The sequence below is a fragment of the Ictidomys tridecemlineatus genome, chromosome X (assembly GCF_052094955.1).
Source record: "Ictidomys tridecemlineatus isolate mIctTri1 chromosome X, mIctTri1.hap1, whole genome shotgun sequence".
NCBI lineage: Eukaryota > Metazoa > Chordata > Mammalia > Rodentia > Sciuridae > Ictidomys > Ictidomys tridecemlineatus.
This window is the reverse complement of record NC_135493.1, coordinates 21183270-21205322: the sequence shown is the minus strand read 5'-3', so window position 1 is coordinate 21205322 and position 22053 is coordinate 21183270. Positions and strand designations below refer to the sequence as shown.

Sequence of the window (22053 nt, the reverse complement as noted above, 5' to 3'; positions counted from 1 at the left end):
CCTCTTTCTTTCAGCAGACAACTTTACCTCCTATGGCCTCACCTTCTACCTTTTCTTGCCTTTCTACCCATCACTTATAAATCTATTTACATTTATACCTGTCTGTACCTTGTCTCTACTGTAGATGTTCTCAAAGTGTGGTTCTCCAGACGTGCAACATCAGCATTACTGGGAGCTCATTAGAAATGCAGATTCTTTTTTAAAAATTTTTTTAGATGTTGATGGACCTTTATTTTATTCATTTATTTATATGGGTGCTGAGAATCGAACCCAGTGCCTCACACATGCTGGGCAAGTGCTCTACCACTGAGCCACAACTCCAGCCCTAGAAATGCAAATTCTTGAGCCCCACTCCATACTTACTGAATCAGAAAGGATGGAATGGGGCCCAGCAGTCTGTTTATGACGAGCCCTCCAGGTTATTCTGATATACTATCAAGCTTAGAAACCATGACTTTACATTTACTTCTGTTTCATCAAGGATCATTCTGTATCATTTAATCTCTCTTTTTTTTGCAGTGCTATGGATTGAACCCAGGGCTTCATGCATGTTAGGGAGACAGGCATTCTACCACTACACGGTATCCCCAGCCCATTTATCCACTTTCTTATCTTTATTGGTTGGCTCCCTTTGAATGATAAATATGTTCAAGTCTTTCCTAAAGTACATTTTTCTGACCCTCTGACCTCCTTAAGACACCACCTTCTCTTTTCTGTTCTGCTCCTTGCTTGAAACTACTTTCCACATAACTGGGTACAGTGGTGCATACCAGTAATCCTGGCAACTTGGGAGGCTGAGGCAGGAGGATCACAAGTTCAAGGTCAACACTTTAATGAGACCCTCAGTAATTTAGTGAGACACTGTCTCAAAATTAAAAAAGGACTGGGAATAATACAGTTCAGTGATAAAGCACCTCTGGATTTAACTTCCAATACCAAAAAGAAACTACTCCCCAGGTTCAAGTAGTATAGTCTATATCATCCATTCCATTTTAGTTCTCAACCTATTTTGATTAATTTCTCTGGGAATTTCTGCTTTGATTTTGACTTTTCTCCTAGGTTTCATACATTTTGGTTTCATATGTAGGCTTATTTTTCCTATATTCACCTAAAATGTTTCTCTTCTCTGTGCAAGTTTATATCATTTCTCCTCTATAATCTTTCTCTAGTTGGTCTTTTTCATTTTCTAAGACTTTAGCTCTCTGGGGCTGGTTTGTGGCTCAGTGGTAGAGCACTTGCCTAGCTTGTGCAAGGCCCTGGGTTCAATCCTCAGCACCACATAAAAATAAAGATATAAAAAAATACTTTAGCTTTCACTATAACAAAGAAATTAAAAATGCATGGCCTCAAATACATATGAGTTTATTTCTCCCTCACGTAACCATCTAGAGGACAACAGTTTATGCTGGTGGGTAGTCCTATGGTGCAATCAATCATCCAGGACCCAGGTTCATCCAATTTTGTTGCATTGCCATCATCTAGAGCATGGTTGGCAAACTGTTTGTGGGCTAAATCTGACTACTACTGTCTGTGTAAATAAATTTTGTTGGAACACAGCCGCCCCATTTGTTTCTGTATGTCTATGGTTGCTTTTGCTTTAGAACTGCTTAGTCAGGATGGAGGCCATAGGCCCTACAAAGCCTAATTTATGTACTGTATGGCCCTTTTCAGAAAAAAGTTTGCTAACCCCTGTCCTATGGTATTTTTTTAATGTATTTAGTTGAAGGTGGGCCATAATCACATCTGTTTTCCAGCCCATGGGAAGATAGAAAGTTAAGGGAAAGCAATTTCTTTTTGTTTTGTCAAAATAAAATCAGATTAAGTTAGAAAAAATTTTAAAGTTTATTGATATACAGTAAGAGAGAGTACATACTTTCATCCAGGAAACTTTAAACCAAATGGTAAGAATGTCACCTTACAGCAATTACAGCACAGTTTGTGATGCATAAAAGGGGAAGTCTATTCATCTCTAATTTTCCACAGGGGGATTGGTTCCAGGACCCCAAGCCTCTGGAATCCTTGAATGCTCAAGTCTGTTATATAAAATGGTGTAGTATTTGCATCTAACCTCCTCACATCCTTCTGTGTATTTTAAATCAACTTTAGATTAATTGTAAGTCTAATATAATATAAATGCTATGTAAATAGTTATGATACTGTATTGTTCCAGGAGTAATGACAAGGAAAAAGTCTTGGGGCTGGGGATGTGGCTCAAGCAGTATCGCGCTCGCCTGGCATGCATGTGGCCTGGGTTCGATCCTCAGCACCACATACAAAGATGTTGTGTCCGCCGAAAACTAAAAAAAAATAAATATTAAAAAAAATTTTTTCTCTCTTTCTCTCTCTTAAAAAAAAGAAAAAGAAAAAGAAAAATCTATACATGTTCAGTACAGATGCAATTGTTTTCTGAATATTTTTGATCAGTGGTTAGTTGAGTCTGTGCATATGGAGGGCCAACCGTATTTTCACCTTTTTTATTCTAATACTGGGGATTTAACATCTATAATCCTTTTTTATTTTGAGACAAGGTCTCACTAAGTTGCCTTAGCCTTCCAAGTTGTTAGGATCATAGGCACGTTCCATTGAGCCCAGTTATTTTGACTTTTTTTTGGATTGGCTGTTATATATTACCATTCTTTTTAAGGCAAGTAGAGGTGTTAAGCTGATTTGTCTATAATTGATTGATTTCATTTCACTGATTCATGCTGATAAGGATGTAAAGCTTATGTTTTTTATGATTATAGATGGTACTTTGGGGAAATCAAGATAACTTAAGTTTTGGGTGGTGTATGGTTGGCCTTCAGGGTAAAGCTCAACTGTGGCCTCCATTTTTATCTTAAATCTTTATGTAGTTTTAAAAAAATTTTTATTTTCTTTCTTTTTTTAAATTAATTAATTTATTTTTTGTTATACAGTTTTTTTAAAAGAAATTTTCATTTTTAAATATTTTTATTGGGCTGGGGATGTGGCTCAAGTGGTAGCGCGCTCATCTGGCATGCGTGCGGCCTGGGTTCGATCCTTAGCACCACATACAAACAAAGATGTTGTGTCCGCCGAAAACTAAAAAATAAATATTAAAAAAAAATTCTCTCTTTAAAATAAATAAATAAATAAATATTTTTATTTATAGATGGACACAATACCTTTATTTTATTTATTTATGTGTTGCAGAGGATCAAACCCAGTGCCTCATGCTTGCTAGGCAAGTGCTCTAACACTGAAGTATAACTCCAGCCCTTTATGTAATTTTTGATAAAAAATTTTAAACATGCACAGAAGTAGAGAAAATGTAATATAGTGAACATCTTTGTATGTATCACCTGCATTCACTTACCTTACTCTACTCCTAGACCTACTGAGGAATCACCTCCTTGAAGAAGTCTTCTATTTCCCATAGGGTAGTATTGATCTGTCTTTGTGATAGTTTGCATCTTGATTAAATTTGGTTTAGGATTTTATTTCAAATCTCTTTTAATGGCGGTTGGCTTTCTGCATCAAAGCATGCCACCATTATATGATTTAGAAAGTACATTTATTGAAACCTAGAATGCTAGAGTCATGCTTCATGAAAATCAGACCTACGTTTGGGCCATGTATTTTGTGACTGACTACTATGATTCTATGTATGCAGAGTCTGTGGGAAATTGTACCAAATCTTTTACATGTTTTTTAAATGCTGTATTTTCTTTCTTGCAGCTTTCAAATGCCACTTGGCAGAATATAGTATCATGCTTTTTACAAGTAAAATTCAATTTAAGGTCTTTTAAGACTAAAATTATATTTTTAAAACACATTTTTGCTTTTTTATAATTATATAAGTAATGCATGTTCAATGTAGAGAGAAATGGAAGGCATAAGAAATAAAAAAGAGAAAACAATACTCACTTGTAGCCTCACCATTGAGCTAGGTAATGAGGAACAGCAAGAAAAACTGCTCAGGGAGTGGCTGGACTGCTGTGTGACTGAAGGGGGAGTTCTGGTAGCTATGCAGAAAAGCTCTCGCCGGCGGAATCACCCCCTGGTCACACAGATGGTAGAAAAATGGCTTGACCGCTACCGGCAGATCCGGCCTTGTACATCCCTATCTGATGGAGAGGAAGATGAAGATGATGAAGATGAATGAAGAAAAACTTATAGAGCAGAAGACCAAGGCATCAGAATCTGTGATGACCCCCAAGTTAGCTTGGTGCTCCAAGCAGAGTGTATAGCATGAAATGAACCAAATCTGGCAGGATCTGCTCAGAAGTATTTTTCTGATCCACACCCAGTGGAGATAATTAATGCATCTGCTGCATGAGGAGACAAGAGAACTGGTTGAACTACAGTTTGTATAAAACAAAAAACAAAAAAACTAATTTTATTAAGACAGAACTTTTTTCTTTCAAATTGTAAATCTGTCTATAAATGTAATGCATGTGGTTGTGTAAGAAATTGTGTAATAGGAAAAGTTGTACCAGCATCTTCATATTGAGAAAACTTTTTTCCAGCATGGGCACTTACAAAAAAGCACATGGCAGACCACTCTTATTCCTTTGAGATGTTCTCTTCATTAGAACCTGGCATTCTATTTTCACCTTAAAAGATCCATTTTACATTTAGTCTGAGATCTGAAAACTTTGTACAAATTTTCCACAGCAAAACATAAAAATAAATAAGCTTACATTTTATTAAAAAAAAATATTTGGGTACGTATGTTCGTCCAATCTCCTTGCTGTGTTTTTTTTTTTTAAAGAGAGAGTGAGAGAGGGGGACAGAGAGAGAGAATTTTTTTTTAACATTTATTTATTTATTTTTATTTATTTATTTTTTTAGTTCTTGGCGGACACAACATCTTCGTTTGTATGTGGTGCTGAGGATCGAACCCGGGCCGCACGCATGCTAGGCGAGCGCGCTACCGCTTGAGCCATATCCCCAGCCCTCCTTGCTGTGTTTATGAATATTTTTAAGTTCACATGTTTTAATAAAAATGATATACATACTGCTTTGCAATCCTTTTTCTAAATTAGCAATTAATTTTAACATTTTTCATTATCAACAGATATTATTCTATAAGAAAAGTTATGGCTCCATAGTATTCCATTAAATGGCTATACTTGAATACATAATTTATGTAACTGATCTGTTATTGTTATTGTTTGGGGATATTTAGGTTGTTTTTAACTTTTTACTAAACCAACCATATTTTAAAAATTATTGTCTACCCTTACTGAATGCATGTTCCTTTCCCCCACATTTTCTCCCAACTCTAGAAATGTTGGACTTACCATGGGGAATATGAGGCTAATGAAAATAATCTTAATGAAATATACTTTGACATAAATTGTATTTCTTTGGCTGGAACTTAACTCATTAATTTCATCATATCAGCAGAGCTCTTTCTGAGAATTCCCAAATACTTTTTTCTTAATTTTAAGTGAGCGAAACATCTCATTTTGGTTCTCTTTGTCAAAACAATGGTCACATCTTGTATTCTAGATTCGAATGCAGGCTCAAGGAAGCTTGTTCCAAGGAAGCATGATTGGTAGCTTCATTGATATATATCAACAAGAAGGCACCAGGGGTTTGTGGAGGGTGAGTACTCTTTTCCTGATATTGTTCTATACTCTCAGTTCCTAGAATTTGCAAGCAATACTTTTTTATATAAGGACATAAAATTGTAAATTATAACCTCCCCCAAACAAAGTAAGAAGCTCCTGGGATGTGAGGGGGGTGGTTGGGGTTGTGTCTCAGTGGTCGACTGCTCGCTTAGCACATGCGAGCCCTGGGTTTGATCTTCAGCACCAAATAAAAATAAATAAATAAAATATAAAGGTATCCAACTACAACTAAAAAATATTTTTTAAAAAGAAGCTCCTCATCACCAATGAAAGGACCAATATTTATCAGTGATCTTTATTTCTGCTTAATGTTTGAGGGTTGTATATATGGGGAAAGGTATTGCATTATTTTTGGTTTGTTTAAATTCACAGTGAATTTAATTCTTCAAAGTATTTTTTACTAGTTTTGTAGTGACACACAATCTTTGTCTATGATGGCCTCTGTAGTGCTTACGTTTAAAAGTTGTTACTTAAAACAACCTTTTTAACCTTATAAAAAGTACAATGTACTGTAAAATATTGAAAAGATACAGAAAAGCAAAAACAAAAATTACAGCAGTAGTCCCACCACCTAGCAATAATAACCGTTAACAATTTGTCATATTATCTTCCAGCTTTCTATTCTTTTTTAAATTTTTTTTAAACTTTATTTTTTTATGTGGTGCTGAGGATTGAACCCAGTGCCTCACACATGCTAGGCAAGCACTCTGCCACTGAGCCACAACCCCAGCCCCAGCCTTCTATTCTTTACTGTTTGTTGTCATTATTGCTATAACTTTTTAATCTGTGTTAATTACTAGATATTGTAATAGTAAATAAGACTACTTATAGACTATGCAGAGAGAATGTATGGGAAACCCATTAATGACTTCTAAATAAAAATGAGAGCTTTGCTAATATTCTTCCTTTATATTTTCCACAACTACTTGTTATTAAAAATTCAAGCATAGACATTGAAAGAATTGAACTTTGAATGCTACTTATGCATGATATCATGACCTGGACTAAATGACTGGTAGAATTTGAACATATTAGTTTTATTTGTGTGTGTGTGTGTGTGTGTGTGTGTGTGTATAATATACACACACACACACACACACTTTTTTTATTTTTGCAAAACTAGATGAAAGGGCTGGGGTTGTGGCGCATTGGTGGATGGCTCATCTAGTATGTGCAAGGCCCTGGGTTTGATCCTCAGCACCACATAAAAATAAACATATAAAGTGAAGGTATTATGTCCAACTACAACTAAAAAATAAAATAAAATATAAAAACCATGTGAAAGTAAGTTGTAGGCATTATGGTGCTCCCTTGAATACTTCATTATGTATCTCCTAGAATATGAACATTCTCTTATACAGTAAAAATACCATTATCAAATGAAAGAAAGTTAACAATAAGTCCCTAATACTTAATATGCATTTTATGTTAAAAATCTTTCTATTGATGAGATCAGACTAGTTTTCTTATAGGATGTATTTAACTAGTTCCTCTGTTCCTTATATTTACAATAAGCTGAATGTTGAGACCATTGGCTTGATTATATTCATGTTAAGCATTTGTGGTTAGAGAGATTCATAGATGATGCTGTGTTTTTCATGTTGCATCATAGCGAGAGGTGCATAAAGTTAGGTTGTCCCATGATTAATAGTGCTAAGTTTGATGACTTGGTAAAATGATGTTCACTAGGTCTTGCTGTTATAAAAGATAATTTTTCCCTTTGCTATTAGCAAGTAATCTGTGAGGGGATCTTCTAGCAACATTTATATAATACATCATAACTGGACATACTTTTATGATCCAGGCTAGTTGGATGATTCTGGCACATAACAAAGAAGCAAAGTACATTGTGTTGTGTATTCTTTTGCGATAGACATAATCTTTCATGTTATGATCATAGCATCCATTAATGATCCTTAAAGTTTGCTCTTTGATCACAGCATGGTGTACTTTCTTGATTAGTCTACCTTAAAACCAGAAAATAAAACTAACTAGAACTTTTTCATAAACTGATTCCAGGTGATAAAGACAAAGCAATAAGTAGAATGGGGGATATTGTCAAGGGAGCATAGATATTTTTATTTTTAATTGTGGTAAAATCTACATAAAATTGATTCCTTAACCATTTGTATGTGTATAGTTCAGTAGTGTTAAATACATTCACATTGTTGTGCAGCCAGTCTTCAGAACTCTATTTTACAAAACTACAACTCTGTAGTTTTGTAAAATAGATGTAAAATAGAAACTCCATGTTTCCCTTACCCCAACCTCCTGGCAACCCCTATTCTACTCTCTTTCTATGAATTTAACTAGTCTAGATACCTCATATAAATAGAATTATATAATATTTGTCCTTTTTTGAGATTTCACTTAGCATAATGTCATTAAGGTTCATCCAAATGGTAGCATGTATCAGCATTTCCTTCCTTTTTGAAGACTGAATAATCCCATTGTATGTATATACCACATTTTGTTTATCTATTCAACCATTCATGAACACTTAGGTGGCTTCACCTTTTGGCTGTTGATTAACAATGTAGCTCCACAACATTATTAATCACAAGAATGGGATTCTAATTAGGGTAAGTTGTACTCCATGAATAATACTGCTATGTAAATGGGTATGCAAATATATCTTTGAGACCCTGCAGTCAATCTAAAAAATATTTTTATAATTGTAGATGGGCAGAATGCCTTCATTTTATTTGTTTATTTTCATGTGGTGCTAAGGATCTAACCAAGTGCTTCACACATGCTAGGCAAACTCTCTGCCACTGAGCTACAGCCCCAGCCCCTGCAGTCAATTCTTTTGGTTAAATATCCAGAAGTGGTAAATCTTTATTTAGTTTCTTTAGGAACTGAATATAGCTAATTTTATGATCCAGGCTAATTACATGATCAAGGCATGCAATGTAGAGAAGCAAAAAACATTATATCATGTATCCTTTTTGATTCAGACATATTTTTAAACACAGGAATATTTTCTTTTCAACAAGGAACTATGCTTATGATTTTCTTCAAATACATGGTTTATTTTCCTGCTTTGATTGTAACAAGGGTACCAGAAACATTTCATTTTCTTCCTAATTCCATTGTAAGAAAAAAGTAGCAGGAGTATAATAACAAAGTATAACCAGGACTTCAGTCAGAGTTGGAGAGCCAGTTGTATGGTGAGGGCTGTGGTTTGAACTACAAAGCACTAGCCACTTTGAAAGAGGACAGTTTCTTCTTAGCTCTAGCTGCCATGTATTAATGGTAAGCACAGCGTGGCCAAGTTTTCTAGCCTTTCAAGAAAATCTAGAAATGTGCATTTCTATGTAAAGTATACTAATTTTTCATATATTAACAACTTCTGAATTTTTAAAAATATTCTGTGGGCCACACAAAACATGTCTGTGGCCTGAATTCTACCTGTGGGTTCCAGTTTGGGGCCTAACTGTTTACAAGTAGTATTCTGGAAACATTATCCTATTTAACAGTGAAGCAGGTGAAAGAGTCACAGAGGAAGGCACTGTTTGGCCAGATTATCAGAATCAAGCATTTCAGCATAGTTATATCACTTCTACTTTATAAATTGAGTTTGGGAATTTAGAAGTGATTGAACATTTTAATATTAGAGTTATTCCAGAAAGCAGTTATCCTCCTGATATGTTATTTTCAATTTTTAAAATTCATTTATATATTTTCATTAATTCCCCAGCTTTTTTGAGGTATGATTGATAAAAAGTATTCATATTTAAGGGGTGTAATTTTCAATTTTAATGATAAACAATTATAAAGGTAAAATATTTAATTGTGAACATGTGAAAAATATGGTATTTGCCGGTAAATAGATGAAGTTGGAGACTATTACGCTAAGTGAAATAAGCCAATCAAAAAAAACCCTAAGTCTGAATGTTCTCTCTGATATGTGGATGCTAACACACAATACGGGGGAGGGGAAAGAAGAATCGAAGTTTATTGGATTAGACAAATGGGAATAAAGGGAAGGGAGGGGGCATGGGAATAGGAAAGACAGTGGAATGAATCAGATGTAACTTTCCAATGTTCATATATGAATACACAACCAGTGTAGCTCCACAACATTGTTAATCACAAGAATGGGATTCTAATTAGGGTAAGTTGTACTCCATGTATGTGTAATATATAAAAATACACTCTACTGTCATGTATTATCTAAAAAAAACAAATAACATATATAAAAGGCATAAAAATGAAAGTTAATTTATCTGTTTTCCTAACCCCAGATGTGTTTTCTTCTAATCCTTTCTAAAATTTGGTATATGTGTGTATACGTATACCTTTTCCCCTAAAGTTAGAATATTACTATATATAATTTCATGTCTTGCCTTCTTTAACATTATATCATAAGCATATTCTTGTATCATTAATATTCTTTCAAATATGTAACTTTTAATGCTCTAGCAACCCTCTGTTATCTTATGAGCTATGAAAGGAATATTGTGTTAGTGAGTAGATCACTGATACTGTTCCCACAGAACTTGTAAGGACTTGAAAGGGGAAGTTTTGCTTTTCCTAGGCCTTTTTCCATAGCTGCTTCATACCTTTACTGTTACCCTACTGTATGTGCATTCTGTACATCCTAAAATTCTATGAGTTAAACTCAGAAGTTCTACTTTTCCTCACTGACTTTTGTTTCATGGTTTTATTTTTCATAGCGGCTTTTGCCTTTAAAGTATACAATGTAATGGCTTCTAGTATATTTATGTATTTGTGCAATGGTTACCACTGTCTTAATTTCAGAACATTTTCATTATCAAAAAGAAACCCCTGGGGCTAGGGTTGTGGCTCAGTGGTAGAGTGCTTGCCTAGCATATATGAGGCACTAGACTTGATTCTCAGCACCATATATAAATAAATAAAGGTCCATCAACAACTAATAAAATATTTTAAAAAAAACCCTACCCTTTAGTTTTCATTTTCTATTTCTCCCAGCCTTCCCAGCCCTATCCAACTACTACTCTATTCTCTGTCCATATAGATTTGTCTATTGTCGATATTTCTTATAAATGGAAGCATATCATATATAGTCTTTTGTGACTGGCATTAACATACTGTTTTCGAGGTTCATGTGTGTTGTAGCATGTATCAGTACTTTTTTTTCTTTGCAATACTTGGAATGGAACCCAGGGCCTTGTGTGTGCTATGCAGGTGCCTTACCACTGAGCTATATCCCTAGTACTAGTACTTTATTTCTTTTTATGGCTGAGTAATAATTCTACATTTTTGGTTTATACTTTCATCAATTTATGAATGTTTAGGTTTTCTACTTTTTGGCTATTGTGCCTAATGTCACTATGAACATTGGCTATACATTTTTGCATGAATATATATATATTCATTTTTCTTGGGTATGAACGTAGTTATGAAATTGCTGAATCATATGGTAATTTTGTATTTGACATTCTGAGGAAATGCCAATTGTTTCCACAGTGTCTGTCTCATTTTGTGTTCCCACCCCAGCAGTGTATAAGTGTTCCACTTTTTCCACATCTTAACCAACACTTGCTATTTTACTTTAAAAAAAATAATTATAGTCATCTTAGTTGCTGTGAAGTAGCATGTCATTATGATTTTGATTTGCATTTCCCTAATGACTAATGATGTTAAACAACTTTTCATTTGCTTTTTGGTCATTCACATATTTTCTTTGGGGTAAGTGTCTTTAGATCTTTTGTCCATTTAAAAAATTGGATTATTTTTCTTTTTATCATGTGTTTTAAACGTTTTTTTTTTTTTTATTCTGGGTACTCGTTCCTTATCAGATACATGATTTGCAAGCATTTTGTCTGATTGTGTGGGTTTCCTGTTCACTGTCTTGGTGGTGTCTTTTAAATCGCAATTTTTTTTTTTTAAAGACAGAGTAAGAGAGAGAGAGAGAAAGAGAGAGAGAGAGAGAGAGAATGAATTTTAATATTTATTTTATTTTTTAGTTTTCAGCGGACACAACATCTTTGTTTATATGTGGTGCTGAGGATCGAACCAGGGCCGCACGCATGCCAGGCAAGCGCGCTACCGCTTGAGCCACATCCCAGCTCCATAAATTGCAAAATTTTTAATGATGAAATCTGATTTATCTATTTTTGTCTCACGCTTTAGGTGTCATATCAGTGAATTTATTTTTAGTACAGCAAGTAAGTTGGGAATATAGAAGTTTTAGTCACTGATTTGAAAGAATGATCTCTGTATTTCAGACTTGGCTTTTTTCCCCTATACTTTTCAACTATTGACCTATTTTATTCACTTGGAGATTTATGTCACTCTCTTTATTTCCTTAGTGTCTAATGTTAACTTGTGTTTTGTAGGGTGTGGTCCCAACTGCTCAGCGTGCTGCCATTGTTGTGGGAGTAGAGCTACCAGTCTATGATATTACCAAGAAGCACCTGATATTGTCAGGAATGATGGGAGATACAATTTTAACTCACTTTGTGTAAGTAGGAAAGGTTGTACTTATTTTATACTTTTGGCAATTTGAGCACACAAAGCCTCACTCACTGACATTCACAGGTGAAATTAATAACTGTTAAATATGACCATAATACATTTGTCTCTCTTATTTCCAGCACTTCAAGACTTCTGCACATTTTGCATTTCAGAGAGATCCCAGATGCTATGGGCACTTGAGTACTGCAGAGCAGTGTGTAATACAGCAGCCTACAAGATGTTTATAAGATTTGCATATATTCAAATATAGACTCTATATGCTAAACTGATCTATTATTTTCCTTGGTTTATTTTATATCAGAAAGCAAACTTTTCTCAATGAGACTAAGATAAAAGGGTGAAGTTTTGTGGAGCCTCTGAATCTAAACCACAGTTTTTGGCTAAAGACTGTTGCTGATCTCATTTTATATTTTTTTAGTCTTGCAACCTTTATGATGTTTTGTAATTTAAATGTATTTGGCATATTATGCTGTGGTTTGAAAATTATATGTAACTAATAAATAATGAGTTACACTTTCTGCTTGAAGGTGTTGTTAAGCATATAAACTGTCTACTTTGAAAAAGGGGGCAAGTGTCAGATTGAAAAACTGATGGGACAACCTTGAATGATGTTTGTTTAGAAAAGATTTCTTTTTTTCTTTAGATTGTAATGAAAGGGCAAATGTCAGGTTTTATCTGATAGGTCTGAGTTATTGTACCTTTATGTTTGTTTTTTTTATTTTATAATTTTTTTTTACTTTTTTTTAAGAGAGAGTGAGAGAGGAGAGAGAGAGAAAGAGAGAGAATTTTTTAATATTTATTTTTTAGTTCTCGGCAGACACAACATCTTTGTATGTGGTGCTGAGGATCGAACCTGGGCCGCACGCATGCCAGGCGAGCGCGCTACCGCTTGAACCACATCCCCAGCCCCTGTACCTTTATGTTTGGCTTAATTTCTCTTTAAGTCAACAGGAGATGGAAGTGGGGACAATCTATTTTCTTAAAGTTTTCATCTTTAGTTCCAGCTTTACATGTGGCCTGGCTGGGGCTCTGGCGTCCAATCCAGTTGATGTGGTGCGAACTCGCATGATGAACCAGAGGGCAATCGTGGGACATGTGGACCTCTATAAGGGAACTTTGGATGGTATTTTAAAGGTATGAAAAATGTGGGTTTGGGTTACATTTTTGGTTTTCTTTGATATCTCAGATCTTTTTTCAGTTCTTATTCTTAGTTGCTACATATCATTCTGAAGATAAAAGAACCATTATGTATATTATGTAGCCTCTCTAAGTCATTTCCAGGTAGAAAATCTGTCTTTTTGGCCACCTGCTGATGCTCAGTGGTCCTTAATATCATTATTCCAATTTCAGTGCTTGAGAATACAGGATTCTTTTATTAGTAGTACCATGTAGAATTATTGATAGAAAAGACTTAACATATCTCACATTTACCCACTTCAGATAAAACAGAGATTCTGTAATACAAATTCTGGTACTGAAAATAGCCCAGAAACATGGTGCTTGATTTAAGTTCAAGATTGTTTTATTGTTCATATTTTGCTTTGAAAGTTTCTGATGTTATGTTTTTATAAAGTTTAATATTATATAAATGTATTATATAGATTTATTAGTAAAATCATTGCTATAGAAACAAACCTGGGGCTAAAATGTGGTGCTGCCATATTATTTCTCTGCTGTTATCAGATTCATTGAGCAATTATTATATATTAGGCACAGAGAAATAGCTATTACAAATGTACTGTAGGTATATAAAGAAATAATTGATAAAGCCTGGTAAATGATAAACTCAGAGTTATGTGGGAGATAATTACAGTCCAATTTGGAAATTTGAAATAGAATCTCTGTAGATGGTGGTAAATTACATAATAACAACTCCCGTCTGTTTAGTACTTCATTGTGTGTCAGGAGCTGTCCTAATGAGACTTACATGTATTCCTTCATTTAATCCTCATCATTACCACATGAAGTAGATACTGAAGCACTGAGAGATTAAGTAACCTCAGGGTTCCACAGCTAATAAGTGGGAGTGCTGGGATAAACTTAGACCATTTGGCTTCCAACCGACCTTAGCTTCTACATTATGATGCCTTCCTCATAGTGGTAGCTAAATTTTGGCTAGGCTATAAAGGGTATTGAATGTTATGCTGATATGCTTGTACTTTTTTAACTTGATAGAAAAATATTTAAAGCTTTTTAATCAGGTCACATTTACATTTCACTTTTTAATGTTTTTATTAATGTGTTAGAGTTATACATAGTAGTAGAGTTCATTTTGATTTATTCATACATGCATAGAATATAATTTTCTCCATTTCAATCCCTGGTACTTCTGCTCATATTTGCATTTTACATAGATGAATTGACTTTAAAGAGGTGGAATCTAAGACAGTGGCTCTCAGTCTTTGATGCAAATTTAATCACTTGGGTTTCATCGGTACTGCATTTACCTTAGAACAATCAACTCAGGACCTGAGGTGTAAGACACAAGCATCAGTATTCTTAAAACTTCTCAGGCTGCTATAATATTCATCCAAGGCTGAAGACTACTAATCTAAGGGGATAAGCATGAAGCAGTGGGTCTTTAAAAGTTTTACATGCCTCACAATCTGCAAGGCTTGTTAAAATGCAGTTATCTGGGCACTATCTCTAGATGCTGATTCAATTGGTCAGCAATAGGACCTGAGAAGCTGTTCTTCTAACAAGTTCCCAGGCAACACTGATAATACTAGCCTGGCAACCTCACTTTCAGAACTGCTGACCTAGAGATATGGAAGCTGACTGGAAGGTTTTTATACTAATGTGAGCTAGAAGTGATAAAGGCCTTAACTTTAAAATGGTAGTGGGAATGTAGAAGGTGGTACAGAATTGAAAATAATGTAGTTGATAAAGTCAACAAAATTTGGTTGAGAAGTGTGGGAGAAAGGATATATCAAAGATGACTTTCAGATTTTTGGATTTGATGACCAGATGGCAATATTCATTGGCAGAGGCATCATAGGAAGGGGAATAGGTTTTGTGGGAAACATCATAGTTGTGGATACTTAGTTTGATGTGCTCATGAGGAATACCCAGTGCATATGTATGGATATACTAGCCCTAAGATGGGAAATTTCATGGATGTAGACAAGACCTTGTGGAATCATTAGCATATAGGTGGTTCATAACCAAGGAGAGCAGGTAGAGGTGTTCACAACCTTTTTGCCTTCCTAGCACACTGCAGAAGTATATAATTCTTTCCAGTAATAATGATTCACTGAGGCAGTGATTCTCAGACTCTGGGGAATTTAATTTGGCAAAAGTCTCCCTTGGTATTTCTGACATGTTCACCTCTCCATTTGACAGTCGTTGGAATAGAGAGGAGTGGACTAAGGAAAGAACACTGGGGAACATCAATTTTTAAGAACTTAGTAGGTGATGACCCCAGGAAAGATAGTTTAAAAGATATGAGGAAACTTCAGAGAGAGTGATGTCATAGAAGCCAAAGGAGTAATGAGTTTCAGGAAGGAATGAGTCATGAGTTATTTAATGTCGTATGCAATAGAGAGATATAGGATGATGAGGATTACCAAATATCTGTTGGATTTAATATTATCTAAGTAAGGTTTCATGGATTGGTGTTTGAACTGTGTGTTGAACTGTGTGGATTACAGTGTGTTGAGGAATATGTTTAATCATTCATTCATTCAGTGAAAACAGTTTGTGTATCACATGATAGTGTTCTAGGTTGGAATAGATATGTTGGTGAACAAAATGACACTTAAATTCTAATAGGAGGAGATAAACACATAGGAAGTGAGGATAAGTAGATAGGTATAAAGCACTCTTTCAAGAAGGTTGGCTAAGAGCTCATAGAAGGTAAAATAATATAATAATAGCATTTACTGAATGCTTATTATGTGCCAGGCACTCTATATAGAGTATATGCTTTAACAAATCCTATGGAGAAGATATTATCTTTCCCTCTTTATAAATGAGGAAACTTTCAATCATAGTAGCTAAGCTTGGCCAGTAACTTGCCTAAGATACACAGCTAATGAGTGGCAGATCTGAAATTGACTCTAGGGTCTAATTCCAAAGTTTACTTACAACAACTATGCTGTGTTGTATCTGCAGAAATATATTTTTATATTGGTAGTACCATTAAGTGTGTGCTCACTCATTCATGTACTTGCTATGAAAGTTCTTTAAAGTGATTTTGTTTTATGTTTTATGTCATCATTATATATGATGTACCTTCCATATTATTTTGCATTTCTTCTTTTAGAGTCCTAAAACACTTTGGTAAGGAGTCATGCATTCATCTCTGACATAGTGAAGAATGGCTGCAAATCTCATCCTGTCACCCCTGTCTAAAGTTCATTAGTGAGTCAAATGTGGTGGTATATACCTATAATCCCAGTGACTTGAGAGGCTGACTCCAGGCTCTCTATGATCCTTTTTCTCTCCTATAGCCTTATTTATATCACCTTTATTTTACATTCCAGGCGCACTAAAAATTTCCAGCCCTAGGTTTTCTTTTTCCCTTCACATGTTCACCCATGCCATATAGCACCCCAAATACATCTTTCACTTGGCCAGTTCCTAGTCATAATTCAGATCTCATTACTTTTTCAAAAAAGGTCTTCTCTGGCCATTAAACTAGGTTATATATTCAAGAGTTTCTTGTAGTTCCTCTCTCATAGCATTTATTAATATTTTTAAAAATTTACATATCATTAAATTAACCCATTCAGTATTTAGTATACTTAGCATTTTAGCATATCACAATGAGATATGTCAACTTTACAACATTTTTATAACCTCAAAAAGAATCCCTATAATATCCTTTAGCTTTCATCCCTTATCCCCCATCCATCTAGTTCTAAGCAGCCACTAACCTACTTTCTATCTCTATAGATTTTCCTCATCTAGATATTTCATGTAAATGGAATCATACAATATATAAATTTTTGACTGGCTTCTTTCACTTACCATAAATGTTTTCAACATTACATGTTATAATATGTATCAGCACTTTATTCCTTCTTATTGCTGAATAATGTTGTGTGTTTCTGTTTATTCATATTTGTAATTGCTTTTAGGGTCTTCTGTCATGGTGGAGTATAAATTCCATGAAGGCAGAGCTGTATGCATCTTGTTTATTACTTTTCCACATCAAATTATTAAATGCACTAAAATATGTATCTTCATAAAGTATTCTGTGTTCTTATTTTCACACATCTGTCTCAAACAAGAAAGTATCTTCCACTTCTCAAGTTTTGAAGGTGTTCACTATTTTGCAGATTTATAAGGATTTAGATGGTTGACAGAATTGTTAGAGACCATCAGCATTTGTTTCCCACAAATATTCGTTGGAAACTTAAATGGTGCAGACATGGTGGGGATGAAATGGTAAACAAGACAAACATAGTTCCTGCACTCTTGGAGATTGTATTTTAGTTAAGGGAGACAGACAATAAATATACATGTACACACAAATGGTATAATTTTAGATAGAAGTAAATATTAGAAAGAAAATAGAGCACATTAAAATATTCACTGGGTGCTTGGGAACTACTTCAGCTTAGATGGTCAAGAAAAACTTGTGAGAAAAACAAACTGACATGTGAATGATGAGGAGTTGGTGGCCATGTGTAGAACCTTGAGAAAAGCATTTCATAAACAAGGAGCAGGTTACAAAGGATCTGAGTTGGGAATGAGCTTGATATGTTCAAGAATTAGAAAGTAGGCTTGTGTGGCTGAGAATGGTGAGTGAAAAAGAAAGCAGTAGGAAGTGAAACTGGTGAGAGAGGCAGAGGCTAAATCATGTAAGTTTTTGTGTGTCATTGCAGAGAATTTGCAACTAGAATGAAATCCACAAGAAAGCCATCTGAGATCTTTAAATGGAAAAGTGACATGATCTGATTTATAACTCTTAAAGATTGTTCTGGTTTCTAGATAGAGATTTTAGACCAGTTAGGTATTCCAGGTAAGAGAAGATGGGATTATAATGTATCTCTGAGGTCCCTTGTCATTTGTTGACGATTCTAGGTTATCTTCATCTAAGCTTTTGTTTTGAGTGATTTTCAAATTTTTCAGCATTAGTTTTGGCCTGAGACCTTCAGAATTTTCTAAAGATCCATCGATGTCAACATTACCACTGTGTTTCCATAAATAGTACCCTTTTATATTATTCTTTGTTTCTTCCAAAATTGATTAGTAAGGATAATTATCTCTAGTGTTCTTAAACTGTAAGGAGAGATAGGGATATTTGTAAATCTGGCTTCTCATATTGTCTTATCCAAATACATCCACTTTTTATATAGTGTTAAATTTCACTTTACCAATTCAAAGGAAAAATAATATTTTTCAATAGCTAACACAATGCCTACACACTGTATTTACTTACTAGATACTTGTCTGAGATATATATATATATATATATATATATATATATATATATATATATATATATATATATATATCTCAGACAAGTATCTATTAAATAACAGTAAAAAACTATAAAAGTTTCTGCTGGCAAAATTCAGTACATACCAACAATTTATGAGCTTGAGTATACATAATTTATCATTTAGATCTTATAATCACTTGGTCTATACAGAGACCACCCGCCCCCCGCACCATATTGTTCAAAGCAGGAAACTGAAACAAAGCAGTTTACATTGTTCCTCCTGTAATCCTAAAAGCATTCATATGAAATAGACCATGGGGTCACACAGAATTTACAATGATGGAACAATGAGTTGTCCAACTCCCTATGGACTTAACACCCTGTCTTACTTTTCTTCATAGCTTTTATTCCTACTTATCATGTATATCAATTTGTGTATTTGCTTGTCAGTCCCACTAGAGAATATGTACTCAGTGAGGGGAGGGACTTTGTAAGTTATGTACTTCAGTGCTTTAAAACAACAAAATATTGCTACTTTGTAGTTTTTGTGGATCAGGAATTGGGAAGTAGCTTAGCTAAGTGATTCTAATTTAGGATCTCAGAGGAGATTGTAGTCCACATGTCACTTAGGACTACAGTCATCTAAAGGTTTGACTGGAGCTAAGATATCTACTTCAAAGACTGCTCATGTGGGCTATTGACTGGAGGTCTTATTTCCTTACTGTGTAGGCCTTTCTTCATGCCACAGTGGCTGCTTTCCTTCAGAGTGAATGATTTAAGATCATAATAAGGCAGATGCCTTATATATATATATATATATATATATATATATATATGAATATTTTTGTGATACTATATTGAACCCAAAAGCACTCTTATCACTGAGCTGCACTCCCCAGCGCTTTTATTTTTTAAAAAATATTTATTCTTAAGTTTTAGATGGACACAATATCTTTATTTTACATTTATGTGGTGCTGAGGATCGAACCCAGTGCCTCATGTATGCTAGGCAAGCACTCTACCATTGAACCACAACCCCAGCCCCCTTTTTGATTTTTATTTTGAAATAAGGTCTCACCAAGTTGCCTAGGCTGCCCTTGAATTTGTGATCTTCTGTTCAGTCCCCTAAGTATCTAGGATTACAGACATGAGCCTCTGTACCTGGCTCTAAAATATCTTAAAACCTAGCAAGGGAAGTGACATGTGTAAACTACTGTCATATTCTATTGGTAACAGAGCAGTCCTGATACATTATGGGTGAGGGCTTCACAAGGGCATGAATAACCTGAAGGTAAGTTTTATTAAGGGCCATCTTGGAGACTGGCTACCACAGGCACTATTTGTGTACTATTCTATTTCCAGCATCAAGAACAGTGCCTTTCATATGGTAGGTGCTTAGTAAATATTTGTTGAATAAGTGGGTAGATGTCTTTAGACTACTTATGAATTCAAAGTGTATTTTTAGAAAAAAAAACATTCATAGAGCCATAAGTTGCTGGGGTGGGGATGAAAAATGATTGTCACATGTAAAGAGAAAGGGAATTTACTGTTTTTTGTTATATCTTTCCGTCAGATGTGGAAACATGAAGGCTTTTTTGCCCTCTATAAAGGATTTTGGCCAAACTGGCTTCGACTTGGACCATGGAACATCATTGTATCCTTTTCAAACATGAGAATGAAAGCAGGTATTTCAAGATCCCAGATAATTCTAGGCTATGGGAAGGAAAATTTGATTATGAAAGTAAATAAGAAACTCAAGCATCCTAATGAAGACCATTGAAACTAAATATAGAGAACAAAATATAGGAACTAAATATAGAGAACTAAATATAGGAACTAAATATAGAGAAATAGCTTTTAATTGGAGGCTAATACACACTAAAAGGAGTTGGAAATATCTACCAAACTTTCTTGTTTTCCTATTCAAATCAAAATTACTACAAACACAGCCAATCTGGAAAGGGCTATGAAGTTTTTAGAGGCCCTGATGGGAGATGCCCACAGGAAAGTTCATGCTGAAGTGGTCTGGGTTTCCTACTCCTAACTATAGGACTAAAATAGCTGGGAAATAATAACAGGACAGAAAACATTCATAGAGTGAAGAAATCCACAAGAAATTTCCTTGTGGGTGAATTGCCCTCCTTTAGCTGTGCAGAACCATGTATTGGGCACTGTGTGTGGTGCTTTGTGAATAGTCATGAGCACCACAGGGCTGAAAAGTAATTCCCTCCCTATGGGGTCTGTAGGCTGACAGAGATATTATCTCTTTCCTGAACTCTTTGAAATTCCTGTAATCACCTAATGTGTATAACAATTATTCTAGCATGAAATTATACATTGTCCTTGATGTTCTTGGGTATTGTGAATGTTCTCTTTGTCCCTAAGTATATTAGGATTTTAATCTGTTTAATTTCTAAATGCCAGCAATCATAGTGGGCACATGGTAGGTACTCAGTACATTTTTGATTTGACAGGTATTGTTTTAAAAAAGACTTTTAAGCCAGTGCATCGTAGAATAGCACAGACTAAGTACCTTAATTTAAGAGAATGCAATGCACAATTTTAAAACTGGATTTGGCTTTCATTATCAACTGAGAGATCTTCCATGACTTATTCCTCAGTTTTTTATTACATATGAGCAACTCAAGAGGCTTCAAATCTAAGAACTGAATATGTGTGAGCCTGGCTTTGCCAGCCTTTCTATTCTTTTTCTTTTTCCTTTTTCGTGTTATAATGTATTTTGACAAAGTTGTGTTTACTGAAACAATGGTCTCCCAAAGGCCTCCTGATGGAAGAAAAAAAGGATGGTTCAAAGTTGTTTATGTGTTTGTGTTATCATGTTAACTTTTCCCTGAGAGGAGTGTTAACATTGAGACTCTGGCCCCAGATTGGTATCTTCTGTGAAGATGGATACTGATGGGTGACATTCAAAATGGCCTTCTTTTCAAATGTTGGTTAAATGTAGTTGCTTAGCCCCAGGTTTGGGCTAGAGCAGAAGGCATAGGCCAGGACGGTTACTGCTATGAATGTTATAGACCTTGGTTCTCATTAAAGTATTTATTGGCAAAATCACTTTGACTTTGTCTTTATTTACTATTTTCTATACTATTTTATGCTAACTCTTTTTTTATATCTTTATTTATTTTTATGTGGTGCTGAGGATTGAACCCAGTGCCTCACATATGTGAGGCAAGCCCCCTTTATGCCAACTCTTTAAGTTACATTCTCCAGAAAGTGATAAAAAGAAGATGAATATGAAATTGAGACTGTACTCTTTTTTAATATTTATTTTTTAGTTGTAGTTGGAAACAATACCTTTATTTTATTCACATATTTTTATGTGGTGCTGAGGATCAAACCCGGGGTCTCGCATGTGCAAGATGAGCGCTCTACCGCTAAGCCACTACCCCAGCCCCAAGAGACTGCACTCTTAAAGCACACATTTATGGGAATAGAATAAGTGTTTTGTGCTTTCCCACTGCTATTCATTGTCATAATGCCACTCACTGCTAAACACCAGGCAAGTAGCTATTTCCTAATCATGAATGAGGAAGCAAGTGGCTCATTTGGAAGTTCCTACAGATAAAATGCTAAAAGAGG

At 34.8% G+C, this 22053-nt stretch overlaps 1 protein-coding gene across 4 annotated transcripts in view; it reads left to right on the top strand.

The window, feature by feature from the left end:
* Slc25a14 (solute carrier family 25 member 14) overlaps positions 1-21525 on the top strand; it is a 34969-nt gene extending 13444 nt beyond the window's left edge. For 3 of the 4 annotated variants that reach the window (XM_013356021.4, XM_021722356.3, XM_005319307.5), the window contains 5 exons: positions 5476-5571; positions 11924-12048; positions 13061-13196; positions 20027-20107; positions 21075-21525. In XM_013356021.4, the coding sequence (XP_013211475.1) occupies positions 5476-5571; positions 11924-12048; positions 13061-13196; positions 20027-20107; positions 21075-21116 (480 nt within the window). In that variant the 3' untranslated portion in view covers positions 21117-21525. Of the gene's footprint in view, positions 1-5475; positions 5572-11923; positions 12049-13060; positions 13197-20026; positions 20108-20402; positions 21052-21074 lie in introns of those variants that run through there. The other variant, XM_040285343.2, reaches the window with a different exon arrangement.
* The last annotated feature ends 528 nt before the right edge of the window (positions 21526-22053 follow it).